Source organism: Gallinula chloropus (genome assembly GCF_964237585.1).
Source record: "Gallinula chloropus genome assembly, chromosome: 1".
NCBI lineage: Eukaryota > Metazoa > Chordata > Aves > Gruiformes > Rallidae > Gallinula > Gallinula chloropus.
In genome coordinates this window covers 77,257,655-77,277,245 of record NC_140085.1, presented here as the reverse complement: position 1 = coordinate 77,277,245, position 19,591 = coordinate 77,257,655, and the positions used below count along the sequence as shown (strand labels likewise).

At 39.9% G+C, this 19,591-nt stretch overlaps 1 protein-coding gene across 1 annotated transcript in view; it reads right to left on the bottom strand.

Annotated features, from left to right (window-relative positions):
- The window catches only part of LOC311196162 (uncharacterized protein), a gene marked incomplete at its 5' end in the record, with an annotated part of 56,552 nt that overhangs the window by 22,945 nt on the left and 14,016 nt on the right, over nt 1–19,591 (bottom strand). Inside the window, 8 exons of the mRNA XM_084269668.1 lie at nt 8,600–8,670; nt 10,075–10,213; nt 11,083–11,200; nt 11,733–11,797; nt 12,361–12,545; nt 13,606–13,771; nt 14,576–14,771; nt 16,244–16,408. Coding sequence (XP_084125794.1) covers nt 8,600–8,670; nt 10,075–10,213; nt 11,083–11,200; nt 11,733–11,797; nt 12,361–12,545; nt 13,606–13,771; nt 14,576–14,771; nt 16,244–16,408 — 1,105 coding nt within the window. The remainder of the gene's footprint in view (nt 1–8,599; nt 8,671–10,074; nt 10,214–11,082; nt 11,201–11,732; nt 11,798–12,360; nt 12,546–13,605; nt 13,772–14,575; nt 14,772–16,243; nt 16,409–19,591) is intronic.

Here is a 19,591-nt window from a genome sequence, read left to right as displayed (position 1 = left end):
GTCACACTTACTATTGGATTTTGCTTGATAGAATTTTACAAATGTTGCTGTGATGATTATATATTTATTGATTTATTATGGGTCTCCATTTAAAGTTTCAATTTTTCTGTTTTGCCAGTGGGTCTCTATGCTGTCACCAGATACTCAGTGAGCAAACCAATACCCAGCTGATTTCTACCTTTTAATAAGAATATATGAAACATAGAAAAACATTATTTTATCTAATGGCTTTAATTGCCGTATTCTTGCATTAGTCTTTAAATGCTAACTTCCTGTTTAATTAATTTAGTTTTAATCAAGGAAAGAACGTACATCAAAACTTTCTCTTAACTCAGAATATGGGAAATACAATGAAACCCATTCTTCAAATAAACTGGTCCATTGTCACACTTTTATTTAGGTGAATAAGGCGTATCGTTGCCTAGTTCTTAACACCTTGATCATTAGTTTGAAAAAAAATTCTTTAAAATGCTTAGATGCATTCACCAGAATATCATTAGAATAAAACAGATTTTGTTTCATCTGTTAATTTCAAATTTATGTGTATTAAAAGCTGCTATGATGATATTGCAGATCTTGAGGAAAAACATATGTGAGCATTAACAGCGGGGGCCCTATGTATCATTGCTGTCTGCCTGCAAGCAGGTGGAAGAACAGGAGTCTATTGGAAAGGTAACTGCAAGCCCACTGTCCACCAGAAGAGAGACACAGTTCTCAAAACGGGACACCCAGAAAAATCCCATCAGCACTGCGATAAATGTATTTTAAAGCTGAATACAAAGAAGTTTATCTATAGAGGGTGTGACATTTCTTGTGATTGTCACACACAGAAGGTAGGACCCACTTATGAGGCAGCACTGCAGGGATTCAGTGCAGACGCTTCAGATGAGCCACTCAATCAGCTTCGCTTTATAATCTGAGGAGGAAAAGGTGTGAGTTGTCTGGTCTATTTTTGATACTTACTGTAGGTAGGAGATGAAATGAACTCCAGATATGGCTGTGAAAAAAGGCTAGACAGCAAGATCGGCTATTGACAATGGGAAGTCAGGAGAGATGAATCCCACCATAAAAGACCTCAGCACTCCCAATAAAAATGGTCTTCTGGAGCTTTCGAAAACTCAGCTCCAGTGTCTGTGACAGCATTGGTATCGGGGTGGCCCATGCAACTCAGTTGTGACACAGCAGCTGCTACCAGATGAGGAAAAGGTCCCTTTATGTGGCAGGGCTGTCCTGGGGAGGCAAGCCACAGCTGCTGGATCTTGTCCAGCCCACGAGCACATGCCGGTGGTGAGCAGCATCAGCAGCACACATCAGTGCCTCTCCACAAGTCACGGCGTGGGTTGCTGGGTCAGCTTCCATCCTACAACTGGCTGCATGTTTGCCTTGCCCACTGTGAACCTGTTCTGCAAGGCCCGTGGTAACATGGAAACTGAAAACCAGGAGAGCAGGTCACCAACAAGGAAATGTTTGTTGTTGCTGATGAAGCGTTGTGGCTCTTTGTGTGTCTGTCTGGCAGGCCGGTAGTGACAGGCACTCAGCGGTGTGTTGAAGAGACCCCTGTAAATGGCCCCTGGAACAGCTCTAGCAGAGGGAACTGCCCCCCCAGCCTGGCCGGGTGCTGCCCTGTGTAGCACCACCAGGCATGATCCCAAAGCAGGACACGGTGTCCCTGATGTGATGCGCCTGGCTGGCTGCACATCAACACCCTCAGTGTGTTATGAACCGCATCAAACGGGTGCAATATATTCTTCAGCTGAGGACAAGTGAGGACAATTCAGAGCGAGTTGGGTGTACGTTCCTGCGCTCAGCCAGCTGGTTTTCCCAGGAGGTTGTTTTGTGTGGCAGTCACTTAAGAAACTATAGTTCCTTAAGAGGAATAAGGCTTGGCCTCCCGCCATGCAGAGGTAAACCGGGTGGCAGGTTCTGCTCAGGAGACTGCCCGTTGGGAGCCGCGTCTCCTTCATCAGTGGAGGAATCGTTGTGCAAGGGGAAGCCGCTCATCGTCACTTTAGTTGCGCTCGGTTGCACTGATTGAGTTTTGCTGCCAGAGCCCCAGCCCGGAGCGGCACAATCCCGAGTGCCGGGGCAGCAGCTGAAAGATCACATGGTGATCCGGTGTCAGGGCTGACGTGTCTGCAAGGCCAAGGCTCAGGGAGTTGGTCTGCAAGTCACACTGTGGGTTTCCTCTGGAATAAGTAGTAGCAGAGTGATGAGGAATACAAATTCTGAGATTGATGAAACAGGGAAGGATAAGAGGTGAAAGAAGAAGGGGGGGGAATTGTTAATCCTCTGACAAAAAGAAAAATCTTTCAGAAGCATGATACATACATAAGGTGTTCAGCCTTTTTCTTGACACCAGTTTTTCATCTCTGGAAAGGTGCACAGAGGATTTGGGGTTGCTGTGCTAAGCTATCAGGTGATCCTACTTTAGCAATTCCAGCTTCTTCAGGTCCCAGAGAGAATTAATAAAAGACAAAGATACAAGTGGCAAAATAGTTTCATAGTGTTCTTCTATGAGAATTTTATCCTGTAAAACTTAATTTGGCAATTGTTCACAGGCCTCTTGCAAAATTGGTGCAATCTAACTCGGCAGTAAGGGAATTTTGTCTCCAAGGATGGGGCCCCACTGAGTACTCATACTTAAAAACCTCAAATAATAATAGTAGTAGAGGAGAAGTGTTACTGATCTCTTCGAACTGTAAGACAGGCATTATGTGTATGCTCCATATGGGAAATAATACTATTAACCTTGTAGGAAAAGACATTTAAAAATTATTTCAAGTCATGTAATTTCTTGCTAAGATGTGAATTTGAATTTAGATATAATTTGTGCTTGATTTAATTGGTGTTCTGAAAAAGAAAAGAGTATCTCAAATAAATCAGGTTTTTGTCAGTGTTAATGCATGGCTTCCAGCCTGAATCTGCAGCACATGCTGGATCAATGCTTTTAAATTTAAATCCAATTTAACCTGAATAAAGGAATCATCATTTAGATGCACTCTACACTTACAAATAAAACATCAGGGGATGTTTGGGATAGTCCAAACAAACATACTGGGGATGCTTTCAAAGCCGCAAGGTTAGAGCCTAACTACCAGTGACAACCTTCAGAAGAGGGGTGCCCACCTTCAATGTGTGCTACTGGAAGTCACCTTTTACAAGTATTTCATGTGAAAGCTGTATTAAAAAATTAAGTTAATAATCTGAGGGGCAAATTTAGCTTCTAAGGATCACACAACTAACCTAAAGCAAACATTAGGAACTATCACTAAAATGATTGTGCCCCATAATCTCAGTCAAACACCCAACAGGATGTTTTTTTCCTCTGCTCAGGAATGTAAAGATACCATCCTCTTAAAATCTGTAAGACAAGTCGTAGGGGATCATCAGTAATAACACTGTAAACATTAAAAAGGCTGTATACTCAATAGTTTGATGATCCACTCCCAGCACTAGCGTGGGGACACACACTTCTTTTTGCTCTTATTCTTGTCGGCTTTGGAGGTTCTGAAAAGCAAAACCAAGTCCCTGAAACTAGTTTCTGGCTTTCAGCTACTCAGGGCCAATGACAACACAGTTTTAAAAAATGGTTCTCTGCTTTTTATTTTGCAAACGGCACAAATTCTACAAAAACCTCACAGGCAAAAAATGCACACAGTAAAATATCAAAACTTAGAAAGATCTTGGTTAAAGCAATACTGGAAGACCTCTTTCAAGGCAATAAAGTGGTGTACCAGTCAAGAATCAGTTTTCAGAACAAAAAGATGCTTGTTAGATACCTCTTCACTGGGTATTACATACTCTGTGAACGCACATATATCAGAAAAGGTGATGTTGGGAGTGACCAGTTGTACCAGGTACCCTAAATGACTGCAGTAGCCATGAAGTAAATGGCAGAAGAGCTTCTGTGTGATGTGGATATCTTCAGCCCATAGTACTGAAGCAAACAGCTCTCCCACACCTACCACGCTCTTCACGTCTCCAGGCTGTTCCTGAAGTCATAACTCTTTTTTAACAGTATCACTGCATCCTGCCATGGAGGGGTGTAGTAGCAGGTTGACAAGGTTCATACAGAGACAAGATTTGGAGAAATTTAAGCTCTTCTCTACATACCACTGCCTTTGTCAATTGATAGAAGAAAAAACTAAACTGGACCTAAATGCCTCACTGATTGTGAAGGAAGTTCATAACAATATCCAGCCTCTATTGCTCAGGCCTTGTCTGACCTGAAAACATAGCAAGAAAAGCTAACAGAGAAAGCTGGAAACATTGAATAGCTTTCTGGCTGGTGTATTTGAACTTAGAAATAACTTCTCTAGCACCCATGACAGGATTTCAGAAGCCACAATCCTACATAAAATAATTAAAATTAAAAGATAAATTCATTAGTATATTCTGTTAAATTTTAATGCCTGAAAAGTAAATGAGTGCACAAATAATACAAGTAGCCCATGTGTCTGTGTGTGTGCATAAATATTTATATATATATATCTCTTTATAGGATTATCCCTGCAAGCTCATGGTTGTAAGAGGAAGGAAGTCACACAGGAGCAGCAGTAATGTTGCAAATGCTGCTATCCTTCTCCAGATTCACCAGGAGGAAGGTTCAGAGTTACAGCAAGGTAAAAAAAATACAGAACAACACTCCCACACCCCCAAGCAAACCCTTAAAACCCAAAACCACAACACATAACAAAACCAAAAAATCAAACAGAAAAAAAAAAGAGCAGGGATCATGCTCTCTTGGAAATATTTTTAAATTCTGGAAATTTGTGCAGAAACTTAAGCTTTTTTTTGTATCTCTTGATACCAGAAAGTTCTCTTGAGATTTGTTTGCTACCTACAAAAGAAAGAAAAGCCACCATGTGCCAGCCAGCTTGCAGTTGCCTGCACTTGGGCCTTCCAAAGACCTGCTTTGAAACAATAGTAACAGCAAAGGTACAGCATGAACTGCACAGCTTTGTGTGCCATTAACTTCAAATGACAAGTTTACTTTTTTCAAAGCCTGTTTTGGAACCATTAAAGTGATAACATTATAAAGCTAGCTGGCCTTTCCACAAACACTGGGTGGGAGGGTAGGGGGTGGGTCAAGGCCTTTTATAAAAGCAAAACCTTTGTAATGATCCTCTTTTACACCACCATTTCCCACCTGTAACAGGCTCTCTGTTTCCAAGCAGAGACCTTCTGCAAGCACGGCCCAGAGCATGAGGATCCAGCAAGCTGCCATGTATCCTCATATGCATCTCTGTACTGAACTAGCAGTGTTTGTAGTCCCTAAACATGTCTCTTGGAAATCATAGAATCATAGAATGGTCTGGGTTGGAAGGGATCCCAAGGATCACAGAGTTCCAAACCCCCTGCTACAGGCAGCGCAACAAACCTCCAGGCCTGTATCTACTCAAGGTTGCCCAGGGCCCCATCCAACCTGGGGCATCCATCACCTCTCTGGGCAGCCCATTCCAGCACCTTACCACTCTCTGTAAAAACCTTCGACCCTAATAGGTAATATAAACCTTCTCTCCTTTAAACCATTCCCCCTTGTCCTGCCATTGTCTACCCTTTAAAAAAGTTGTTTCCCCCCCTGTTTGTATGTTCCCTTCAGTTACTGGAAGGTTGAAATGAGGTCCCCTTGCAGCCTTCTCTTCTCTAGGCTGAACAAGCCCAGCTCCCTCAGCCTCTCTTGGTAGGGGAGGTGCTCCAGCCCTCTAATCATCTTTGTGCCCCCCCTCTGAACCCTCTCCAACAGCTCCACATCTTTCTTCTATTGGGGGTCCCCGATCTTGAGACTGTGCTCCAGGTACTCCAGGTATGTCATGCTTCTAGCATGGAACTAACAAATGGGCTTATCTGGAAGGGTAAAGCTAGGTGTTACAATGCCTAAGATTTCACCTTCTCAGGGGATCTACTACTTTTTTTCCTGTGATTTAAGTCTCCCGTGATTTAAGAAATCTATGCCCTTGACTCCCAAGACAAAGCAGGAGAGAGGCAATTACCTAGTAATTTTCCACATTCTCAAAGAAAATCCTGAACAATGAAAGTTCAAGATCCCAACCAGCCTAACTGGGAACACTTTATGCCTTATTAAGAAAGGAAAAGACTAACAAGAATTCAGTAAAAAAAGCAGCAGTAGCCAAGAACTTGTTGCTGGATATATCCGGATTTTATTGCGTGAGCAAACTTACATAAACTGAAAAGTGATTTGGCTTTTTTGCATGCCAAATCTCATCCCAGGTGTGCTCAGAGCGTTCCTCTCTCCACATCCACAGGTGGAATTAGTTCCTGGTACTATGAGGCTTTTTTGGATGAGAAGGGTCTGTAAAGAAAAGTTACCTCCTAAAACTCACCTGGAGATAGAAAAAGATACAAAACCAGCCTACTGTTAACTGTAGTTGAAATGGCTGAATAAGAAAGTGAACTTGAACTGGTAATAATACTTGCCCAAAAACTGTAATGCTCAAGTATTCAGAAGCTATATATGTAAGCACAGTATGTTTGTATCACAAATAGAAAGCCAACATCCATTATCATAAATCAGATAGTCATGCCCTCAGCCAAATTGTTGTGTACTGATGCAGCTTTGGTCACCACACCTCCCTTACGCCCAATAATTAAAATCAACTTGCCAGATAACATTTTTCCTTCCAAACAAGTAATTTCATTTAAAAAAATAATTCAAAAACATCATAGCTTGAACAATATGCATAATCAGAATTTTTTAATTGTGCATCAAGAATAGGTTTTGATTCTTCATAGTTAGAAGCATCAAAGAGATAATGTTATGCAAGACAATATTTTAGGAGAGATATAAAACTGTTAATAGTAACTTATAAAATGCCAGGACTCTTGGCACTAAAGTAGCTGACGAAATTAAATGCTCATACAGAGAAAATAAAGTAAATATTAAAAAAATAGCCTGCACTTGCACAAAGATGTGCATTTTAAAAAGCATTGCCGTTTTTCACTAAAACAGTCTTCAATGAAGACTTGGTTACTTCTTTGAAAATGACAGCTCAGCACTTGATCATGGTCAGAAAGCCCAAAAACCCATAGAACTTGAGGGATCATTACAAAAGGGATTGAGTACAAAATGCTGGATAAATACATTTGTGCACATGTGACATGGTAACATTGCCAGAAAAACATCCGGCCCTTGTTTCTCAGTGTCTGGCACCAGCACCAGCCACCAGCCTTCCACTTGGTAGCTTTGAGGATCAAAATTCAACTTGTGGGCACCCTTTACTGAGTTGAAACTTCAGTGACAAACATGGTTGATTTGTACTGTGAAACTCATCTGCTTCACTCTCAGGCACTCAGAAAACAAACTTGCCACCCGTTTTTATTAATTTGATATTGGACTTAACTCAAATATTAATATGCTATGACTTTATAGAAAAATTATTGTTACTTTTATTGGCATTATTCCCATTTGTGGCTTGTGCTACCCACTGTGCTGATGCAAGTCTCAGTGCTAGAAATGTCAGACCAGGATCAGATGAAACTCTCAGGCACTTTAAATATCATCCAAGTACCTACTGGAAGCCATAGCATGTAGCCTCTGCTCAAATGAGTATCTCAACAGTGTCAGTTTGGGTCTCAGTCTTGAAATGTCCGACATCTCCTACTGAAATAATAAACATCAATAAGACCACTCATTTTTAAGTTAAGCACATGCTTAAATGCTTTGCTGAATCAAGGTCAGCACGCTCAAAACTTGGAAGGATCAAGTCTGAAGTTTGGATTTACATTTAAGGGAATAGTTCCAAAAAAAGTATTTTTCTAACCTCCCAACCTAGACTGAGGAATGTCTGTTGCACCAGACATGCCATATCATAAAGGTTTCGACATGATTACTTGGGAATGACCTGCACTCTCCATTTCCTGGGTTTGCTCTGGAGAAGCAATGTTCCCATCACAGGTTTATGCCAAGGAGCCTCTCTACTCTGTGTGACTCAGCCAGCTCTCCAGCCAGCACTGGCTAAGCTGATAAACAGACTGAGTAAGCTAATGACTTCAAAGCTCTGGTGATGGTGGCCTGTTTCACTGCTACATTCTCAAGCAGATGAACTGGAACAATTAGAAAGAAAAGTTAATGTATCAACTACAATGCTAAATTTAAAACTTGGAAACTTACCTATCTGCTTCCTTCCATTTCGAAACAGTAAGTTAACTAGGACTGGCTCTGTGGCAGGGGTCCACTTCAATGGTACAGATTTGCCTACCTAACAAAGTCCTTTTGTTTCCAACAGCAGTGAAACTTCAGTGCACTGTAACTTTTCACATTTCCCAGGTTACCTTGGCACCAAACTGTGACTAAATGCCTGCAACAGATTTTTAACTCTAACTTTGGAGCAATATAATACCTACAAGGAAGAATGATGGCTTTCAGTAAGTGCCCCATGGTAGCAAGAACAATGCTGCAAATCAGCTGTGCTTCAAATGTTCATAAAATGTCTGGAAGAGCTGTGGCTTAATAGAGAGCTGTACTCTCTGCTCTGCTCTGTTACAGGCTGAAACACGGTTATATTCTGTCCCCCTTCTTCATGTCATACCTGTTTAGCTGTATCATCCAATGCAAAGGGAGGAAGGGATTGTCACATACCTTTTCAGAAGAATTAATTGTAAGGGTCTCCTGTATTTGAAGAAACTAAACTCTAGAGCCGAGTTCCTGCTCTATTGGAAGAAACAGATACTTTCTCATTGACTCCGCAAGGGCAAGAAGCAATTCCAAGCACATACACATACGGTGTTAATATGACACCTTAAAGTGAAACAGAATATAACTTAACTAACATAAATTTGGAGAAATACTCTTCCTATTTTTCTGTGGCTGCAGAAGGGTAAAATGGGAGTCAGTCTGTGTCATACAGATTAAATAGGAAGGAAATATTTGCAAGTGCTGGAGCATTAGTCTAAGGTAAATTTCCAGAAGTTCTCTCCATGGTTTATGCAGTAAGGAATAATAATCAGGAGGGGTTTGGGGTGGTTCTTTTTTCTTTTTTTTTTTTTGGGGGGGGGAAGGGGGGGCAATGTTCCAAGAACTGTAATAAAAGGGCCTGAGAAGTTATTGCATGGCCACCTGCAGACAGATCTAAATATGAGTCAGTTCCAATCTAGAAGCTAAACATCAATGCAGTATACTCAACCAAAGATTCACCTAGTGTGACATATATCCTTATCAGCAAGGTTTTCTGTATGTTTGTTGTTTGGTTTTTTTTTCCTGAGATCTTAGTTCAGTGTCTTTTCCTGAGATACTTAAGACATTCGAGGAAAACAGCTCACTGTCAGTGAACCCCAAATGGATACTGCAGTCATCATAGCATCACATCTGAGAGAAATAAAAATTCCACAAAGACCAGGAAGAGCACATGGATGAACAGTTATGTACCATTCAAAAAATAATTTGACAAGATATAAGAAATAGAGGATTTAGCAGACAGCAATATGATGGGCAAAATACAAGTAAAAATTATCACGCTTAATGTATGAGTTATTCCCCTCTAGAGTGAATACAACATAACAAATCCTGATAACTTTTCCTTCTCCATGCTCTGTGTAAACCTTAAAACATCACCATAATGCTGCATTTTTTAGGGTTTTTTTAATTATTATTTTTTATTATTACCACAGCACTCAGGCCCCAATATTGACCATCCACACTATGCAGAATAAAACCAGTCCCTTCCGGAAAGGAATAACAGCATAATTAAATGAATTTATGTTAAAGTCAGTCCCAAAGAAGCAACAAATCTCACTATCTTTAGTGAAACCAGGACTGAAAGCTTACAATTCTGCTGCATAGCCCTTTGTTCTGACAACTCAAACCTGGCATTTCATAAGTTTTCTTATTTTTACTCCTTGTTTCTTTGCATAGAACACATTTTTCCTGCAACTTCTGTTTATAAACTGATACTTTTATAAGGTAATTAACATAAATATGTGCAATTCTATTAATCTCAGTTCAAGTGTTCACTAGTTAAAGTATAAACTCTGTCATAAGAATATGTCCCAAATTACACTGCAAGCTTTTTTCACTGTATGTCCTGATTTGAAATGCTATTCCAATGCTTCTTGCACTTTATCCCGCATTTCTACTGGTGTATCTAGTAAGACTTGGCTTTCAGATTTAAGATTCTTCTTTAAAATAAGGAGAATTAGTGCACTTGGGATATATGACACTCCACGTAATATTGCTGGCAGGCCAAGATAGAACCACCTGAAATAAAGGATGAGCTTAATTAGATAAATGATTTGTGAAAAAATGACGAAACTATTCAGTGTACATTGATTTGTGACAATTCCTCAGCCACTCCAAACCTTGTGTCCTGATCCTTTCAGATCTCACAGAAGATGAATCAATATAAAAATGGAAAGTATGTCACTGTCAGCAAAATGGCTATTTACATCACACAACTTCAGGTAACTAATTTTAGCCTCCTGGTACCCTTATGGCTTTCTCTGGAGGGGAGAGAGGGAGCCCTGAAGAGGGTAGCTCAGACCACCTGGTAGAACCTCTGGGTTTTAAGAGTGAGCTAGCATTCTTTTTCCAAATCAACCGCACATTGGTATTAAAAGGCTGATGGCCTGAAGCCATTAGTTCACAAGACGACTTTTTTTCCCAAAAAAATTCCCACAGTGCTCCTTGAAGGACTACAAAAGCATGAAACAGTATGCTGGGCCAATTTCCAATGTGGTTATTTGTATCCTCTCTATAAATTTATCCTATATTTTATTTCAACCATTTTATCTTCAAAGATATCAAATAGTCAGACATTACACATCTGACATTTTTCCCAGAAGGGCTTACTATTTTAATTTTTTTATCAGAATTCAGTGTTTTAAGGTCTGTTCTCATCAAAGATCATTAGTGAATGTAATTGCAGCACAAGAACATTTCTGTTCAAAAAGTTGCCTGTAGCAAAGGTTTCTCTTGACAAAGAGCCAATGCCAAAGAAGAGTGTTGTGTTGAATCTGTAAAACAGGAAGAGTTTGTCTACTAGGAAAAGATAAAGAGTGTGCAAGTATAGCTCTATGCATGTAATAATACAGTAAAAAGGAGAAATGGAAATAAAGTAGAAAATATACCTATATGTCACAATGTCATACATCCTACACGCTCCTCCTGCACCGCAAGTCGTAGTACCCCACTTCAAGCAAGTGGTATCTATCAAAGCTCCAAAATAAATGGGAGATGGGATTCCAGCTAAAAAAAATATTAGCAATGGTTTTGTGAATAGTGTATTTTTTGGTTAGCAGATAAATTATAGAACCTGTGCTGTTTCTCTCCTACTCCATCTGTCCAGTCCTTTTGCAGCATGAACTGTGTTCTCTCTTCTTCCTTATCCACTTATCCTCAACCAAAGAATTTCTTTCCTTTTGCCTGTTTAATAATGTATACATGCTACAGTATGGACTCTGATTCCTATTCAAAACTCAAAATTATATCTGATCAATGAGAGTGAGTGTTGTATTTGATAAACACAGAGCAAGAGCGAAGGGATGTAAAATGTCTTTCAGATAAAAAGCAGATGTAGTCAGCCTACTAGTATAAATAAATGCAAACTAAAAGCTGTTCTAATTTGTCATGCTGCCTAGATCTGTAAAAAACCCCAAATTCTTCAAAGGCACTCCACAGAAGTATACTCCTGTGCCAAGCCCATAGCCCTGATGTGACCCTTATCTAACTCTAGATCAGACCTAACTGAGCTTCTGAAGTCTGTTAGAGCTTTTCTTACCAAGTACTCTTGAAGCTAGCCCATGGATACCCACTCCAAATGACTTCTCTTCAGGCTTTAGAGACCTGTATGATAATTACATTGTACACTAATTAGTAGAGGTGAAATTAAAAATAAATGTTTGCCTCTTTTTTTTTTCAAATAAAACTTTTCATCACATGAGACCCAAACCATTCTAATTAGAGCACTGGCTGAAAGAGTTTGTCATCCTCACTAAGTGCAATTCAGTGAAGTTCCTTAATTAAGACTGCCAAAACACAAAAGGAAAAGCTATTGTCCTGGTATCATCCACTTGGACTGAGGCCAGCACAAAGTGCATGATAGTTGTGCCTCAATCAATATCATGTTGATATCATCAAGAAACAGAAGGGTATTACACAATGCTCAATATCCCAGTGCACTGACTCAGTGGTCCTACATTAGTTCAAGATACAGCTGATGGCCAGAAGCAACAAGAATTTATAAAGCTGATGGGACACTAAACCTTAACACAGCACCAAAATTATGTAAGATCTTTCCATTCTTCCTCCCTCCATACCCAAACTACCACACTTTTAATTTCTGGGGGTGTCTGCTCTCAGAATAAAAAGTCCAGTAGGTTTCTTAAGATAAGGACATTTTACTGTACCTTATTAAGACCATGTACCCAGGCATGGCTGCTAAGGAAAAAATGAAGCTGCATACCAATGACAATATTAAAAAATAATGAAGCATCTTGTCACAGATTTCTTCTCCATCACACTGGGCCAGAATTGCAGAGACGTTTTGAGATGAAAACCTTGAGGTTGCAACACAGGTGCAGTTTTCAAATACCTGTCAAAAGAGTATTTTAATCACACAGACTTGTCAAAACTCACATACCGAGTGTGAAACTCGCACAGTTGGTACCTAGCTCACTCTTTCTTGCACCTGAGCATGTCACACTTGTGCAGCAGTGCACTGTGGCCTCTCTCCCGGTCTGCCAGGCACAGGTCCAGCCAGCATCTCTATATGGGGTGTGGGGTTAGAGAGTAGGAGGGAGACATGTTCCTTTTATGCAGCAGGGACTATGCTTCCTCAAGGAGGACATGATCAAGAGAGCCTTCATATTTCCCAGCACAGCCTGGTTATGTGGTCCTTCCAGTGCCAATAGAACTTACCCCCTTCTTCATAACCTGGTGGGTGGTCTTTCACATGCCAGAAGAGAAGACGCCAGAGAGGTTTGATTGAGGCTGGATTGCAATATTCTCACTCAAACACTTGCTTCTACTGAAATCATTGAAAGTATTGCCAGAATAAGGGCTCTCAGATGACAGCCAAGGTAAGCAAGGGTATTAGTGTCTGGCCCTCAACATCACCTAATATTTTCTAAAATACTTTTAAAATATAGAGACTTTCTAAAATCTGTATGATTTGGGGTTTTATTGAAGTCATTATCTTTGGGGTTTTTTCAGTTTAATTAGAACTTTTTTGTTTTAATGAAAAATGTATTAAGATAATAAAAGTTCAGTAACACCTGGTTACTTGTTTAAATCTTCAGAGATTATTAAGTCTATGTTATAGAATTTCATTTTGGTTGAAATGGTCTTGTGCACTCAGATTTCCAACTGGCAATACTTTAAGAATAATTTCGCACTCTGTTTTGATCATTTAAGATTCCTTCAGTTATTAGAAGAAAAGGAGAGTTCTTCATTATATTCTTTAATTTAAACTTAAACTAATTTTTGTATTCAATTTTGCATTTCTGTTGCCATTCAATGAATTTGAGTCCAGCTCTATCACCATGTATATCCAATTAACTCTATGTGTATGGGTATTTCCCACCCTATATTGATATGGGTAGTTCTCACCTACTATGTTTCATAGTTACAGCACAATAAAATGTATGCTTTACCACACTTTTTCCAGTTCCTCTTGAGGCTTTACATCCAGCAAGACAAGGTGACATGTATGTGATTCCATTTTCCCCACACACAGGGTCCCATATTTTAAGTGGGCAATCACAATCCCTGTTGCAGCCAGCAAGCAGAGTATCTTCTGCATATGAAACTTGCTCTATTCTGAAATACATTTAGAAGACAAATAAATATTTCAATAATTAAATACCTACAGTAACCCTTTGCAATGGTTAAGACTCTATTCTAGCTTCTAGTGTTGATGCAGGGCACAATCCTACATGGTCCTATCCTGGAGTCATGTCTTTCTGTCTCTCTATAGGATGTTACAACACATTATATTATATTGTATTAGTATTATCAATTTGAAGCTAGGTATACATACTCTATTGCACCTTTCTTATCTATAGCATGTGTGTTCTTGATGGTCTGTAAGTGCTGCATATATCTATATGTGCATTTTACAGTCACACAATCCCTCCCAAGGATTAATAGCAGGTGTCAAATCAAGAAACTGCAGATGAAATACCCTCTGATAACTCAATAGTAACCGAATAACTCAATAGTATCCAAATAACGCAATAGTAACCAAATTCCAATAAACCACCAAAAGATAAAGAAAGGGTTTTGTCTGTGTATAATTCTGAAATTGCATTCATGTGTGCCTAATTTGATCAGCAGCTTATTTTTACCTGCAGTTACATGACTTGAATGCATAATTATATTAGTAAAAGAATTAATATGGACATGCCACTGTATGAGTTTTGATACCTTTTTTTAATACACTTTATTATTTAAAACAGGAATAACAGAAGAGACACTTACTGTCTCGTGCAAGTAAAAATCCTTTAGAATTTAGATCATGAAGCTAAAATGTTGCAAAACTATGGAGTGTCTGGCTGACTTTTGACAAGAAAAATCATTCCAGTGTCTTAAGATTTAAGTCTTCTTGTGTCTTAAAGAACATACCCTTCATAGGAAACTGTTAGGCCAGCAACTGGTGCGGTATCACAGACAGTCCAAAAGGCAGCAAAGTAGAGAAGGTATTCCAGCAAAGATACCCAAAATGCTATGTTCGCAGCCTGATAGATATTTATCTTGAATTTCTTCATGAGTAAGCCTCCAAAAAAATACCCAACGCATATAACTGGTAAGTTGTAAACACCTATTTAAACAAGTGAAACTTTCATGTTAAAATAAAAGAAACCATCAAAGCTCCTCATAAGGGATGACTGTGTTTGGCAAAGACTCATATAATGCCTGTGACTGAATAATTTATCTCCAGTCAGAAATAGGTCTCTACTAGTTCCTTTGCACTTTCAAAACATCTGCCAAAGTCAACAGATGTTATGAACTGCTTGAAGAGTGAGCTGGAGGGCGAGGCTGAAGAGATTCACTGGAAAATTACAATCTAGAGTCGCAATCTCATTTCAAAGAAAAAAAAAAAACCCACACAAAACCAGAGCAGGGTTCAGTACAGCATCCCTAGCTGAGAGAGAAACTCAACAGGAAGATAAACTAGTGGACTGCATCTTGGTACACGCTGAGCATCACAGGAAGGAGGAACAGACTTTCAATTTGATATGGTATCGCTGAACACTGGTAACAGAGGGCAATGGGTACGTCTGTGACATTCTGTGTGGCAGGTTTTAAAACCTTTAGAAGTGGTGCAGCTGCCATGAAAGATGAGCACTGAGTTAAGGAACAGAAGTAGCTAGATGAGACTTCTATAATGATAAAATAAATTCTACTTTAATTAAGACACTGCAGTTAAACAATGGAACACTGTGAACTGAAGACAAGATAAAGTGGAACCACATAAAAGCTTCTACAGATTCAGAATATTTGCATTGTTCTACTACTTGCCATTGCCATTTCCCAATGCATGAACACCTTGTCCCCATTCATAATAAAACCAAAACAAAACAAAAACACAAAAGCTAATAAAGAAGAGACAAAAAGACAGTTACTTGGTCAGTGCTTTCCTTCCATGGAGTTTTGCATATGAAAAAGGATCTGAGGCTTTGACAGAATCACAGAATCATAGAATGTTTTGGGTCAGAAGGGACCTTTAGAGGTCATCTAGTCCAACTCCCCTGCAGTAAGCAGGGACATCTTCACTAGATCTGGTTGCTCAGAGCCCCATCAAGCCTGACCTTGAATATCTGAGGAATGTAAGTGATGGAAAATGTTCAAGATTGGTGGCAATTCTAACTGTGCCTAGATTCAACCCATCTCTGTCTTAAATTTGCTAGTGATGTAATTTTCATGAACGTGAAACATGAAATCTACCCTCTGTTTTACAGTACACTTTTTGATCAATATAATATAAACATTGGGCCCACACTCCCTTGATACAACCTCTTTGAGATCAGTGGTGCAAGTTTCATATCAGCTGAACTTTCTGGGACAATTAAAAAGATGGGAAGTAGATTATAAAATTATGAGATGCTTATCAGAAAATGCATGGTTATTTAGAAATGTTTTGGAGTATGGAATCTCTAATTTCTAGAAGCTTTCGACCTTTGTATATGTATACATGTACACCTGAACATATATATGTATAGAAAACTATAGAGAATTTGCATAGACACATCACTACTTGTTAGAACAGAGCAAAGCAAACTGCAAACGTACCAATTAAAAAGATGGCATCTGATGCCGATTTTCCAAACTGCTGTTCCAGGTATTTGGGCATGAAGGAAACCATGCCATTGAAGGCACTGAACTGTAACACAGTTATGCATATAAATAACATATAAACTGGGTTGTGAAACAGAGCCTTGAGGAACGGGATGAAATCTGGAATAAAATAATGTAATGAATTAGTGTGGTGCTTTGTGAAAAGGAACACCCCGTTGCTCGGTGTGGCTGATGGGTGAAGAGGGGAAGAGAAATGTTCCTTAACTGGATCAGGCTAATTCTGGTGCTTTGCTTTGACACCAGAAGCCAGAAATTACTTGCTTATCCCAGAATACCCCTATATGTCTCTTCTACACAAAGGTAACACCACACACACATGCACACACCCCAATGCAGTCTGCTGCTTTTTATAAATAAATAAATAAATAAATAAATAAACCCCACAGTAATAACCTTATCATAGATGTTTTCTGAAGCTTTTTAGCTGTACAGTGACTGAAATTTGCACCTACATATTTGCAGCACCAGCTACCCCCCATCATTCCTTTTTCTCTTATCCTGTGCCTCCAGAGCATTCACGAAAACCCCTTTCCTGCACCTGTCATGCAAAGGAAATACAATGGGAAGGGGTGCAAATGCACTAGGTAGCTGTGACAACCTGGCCTCAGGGACTTCATCTCTAATTTTGGTTATTGCTACTATCAGTGATGGGGCAGACAAGGTCTGAAGAGGAACATGGCCACAGTTATTTCCACTGTACTCTCAGAATCTGGATCCACCAGTCTTCAGGCAAGTAGGCATCTAAAAAACTAATTTACATGGGTCTTTTATCTGCATAATGCCTGTTAACTCAGTATCTTAACCATAAAACCCCAACAATTCCTCTTTGTCAACATTCTATATTTATTCTTAGACAATAGCTCAGCACAATAGGCTTTGTAGAAAAAAATAAACACCTGTAAAACAATGACCATGGGCACCACTTGGATGGATATGTATCTTTATGATATAGGCAAGTGTCTTACTAGAAGGGAATCAGACTCAAAAATGAGTCAGATATCTGAAACACTATAAATAGGCTGCATTATTTATATATACCATGCAGTTTATAATCACAACTTTCTGAGGAATAGATGTATTTTAACTATATATACTTAAATTTTCAACTTGAAGTACTTGATGATTAAAAAGCTGTCTGAACAAAACCTGGTCAACTGGCTTTAAGTGGCCCTGCTTGAGTGGCAGGTTGGACCAGAAGACTCCAGAGGTCTCTTCCAACCTCAACCATTCTGTGAAACGAAGATTCTTAATTCCAGATATTCAGGGACAGTGGACATTATCACAAGAACACAGGGGGGAATAATGATGAAAACATAAGCTCTGAAGGGACTCTGGAGTACTAGGTCCCACAGCATCAGCTTGGGACCTTTCCTCACCAGAGAAGCATTTTTCTAAAGCTATATAACCTTTGAGGTGAGAAAGCTGTCCTGTTTATCAAAATGAAGTTGCATTATCAGCCAATATCTGAGTACTCACTCTGAGTATGGTGAATTTGCAGGAGTCAGCTTGAAACACCATGGGGAGGTAGCTGGCACTTGTCACTTACTTTCTGAAGATGAAGAGCCTGTCAAGGGGCCCTAAGCTGGGTGTACAGAATGGTGACACTACTCTGAAGATCATAGCCTTTGATGTGTTTTATTCACTTACATTTCCAACTAGCACCAAAAAAATGTAAGAAACAAAGTAGCTTCCTACAGATATATAGACTGAAAGATGTGAATGTTACCAACAGTAAAAAGAACAAATGTAAGTCAAATAGATACTAGTTCAACAGCCATTAAATGTTTATGAGACACTTAAGCACTTGTCAGTTCCTTTTTATGGGTTTAAGATGGACTCAAGAAATGCACAAGACTTGTGCTGGTTTTCTCCTTTTCTGCTCAGTGAACATAGAGTACAAGCAACTAATATCTGCAACTTGTCCACAGCTCACTGAGTGTAGTATTCTTAACCAGATTTCAGTGCATTAATCCTCTACCAGGAAGAAAAGCTCCAGATCTGTAAACATCTGAAATGCAGGATGGGAAAAGGAGTGAATTCAGATCCTGGATCTATGAAATTAGCTTTCTTCCTCTGCAAAGAGTGTCCTGGTTTTGGTCAGGATGGAGTTAATTTCATTTGTAACAGCGGATGAATGCTGTGTTTGAGAGTAAGATGGGAGTAGTGCTGATAACACCCTGTTTCTAGTTGCTGTCAGACAGTCAAGGACTTTCTCAGCTCTTCATGAGAAAGGAGGGGCGAAGCCAGGACAGGTGACCGAGCTGACCAAAGAGAGTATTCCACGCCAGTTACGTCCTGCCCAGGATATCGGGGGGCTGACGGGAGGAAGGCCTAGGGCGGCTCCGGGACGCGCGGTTCTTGGGGGACGGTCGGGTTCTGGGACGACTCTGGTTGGCACGGCCTGAGTTGTGTGGTTTGGTGAGAAACTGCATTGTGTATCAACAGCTTCATATATTTTGCTTTGAAGTCCTGCTAGTATTGTTACATTGTATCTTTCTGTTATCTTAGTAAACTATCCTTATCCCAACCCACAGGCCTCTTAATTTCTTGATCTTGGGGTTATTTGCCCCTTTCTCTTCCTTTTCCCTTCCCTTACTTCTCACCCCCCTTCCCCTTCCCTTTAACCTGCCCTTTTCCTTAAAGGAGCAGGCAGCTGCGTGGATCTTGGCCCTCAGCCGGGTGAAACCACGACAGTCTTTTTGGCGCCCAACGTGGGGCCCGAAAGGTTGGGATAACGGTAGACCTGACCCTGACTGGATTGTAATTAAGTCAAAGTTGTGATAAGCACTTTGATTTAAGCAGTCTCTGGTCACGATGCTCCGGTATGTGTATAAGATTTTGCTGCTCTGTCTATTCTTTAGACCGGCAGGGATTAACAATGGCAGCTGGTATGGTGGGAGTACAGAAAGAAATATCTATGCTGTTTTCTCTTCCTTTGGGCTAAATACAACAGCTCTGGTAACAGTTTTTGAAAATTTCCAATATCCCTGGGATATTCAAACTAGCATTTTGCTGTTGTTATGTTTGGTGAATATGGTTCTGCTTTTGTTCAATATTAAGCGAAGGTTTATGAATACCACTCAAGAGTGTTCAGCGAGGCCAGATAATCACGAGTGGCAGGGTACGTGGCAGAGTATGGGCAACTACCTAGGCACTTTCTCACGTCCGATGTTTTGGAGTTTCACTCCCGAACAGTTACAGGACCCTGATAAAGTGGCTGCATATCTGAAAAGAAATTGCCGTAAGTTTCCCAGAGATGCACAGTTTACTTCACTGTGCTGG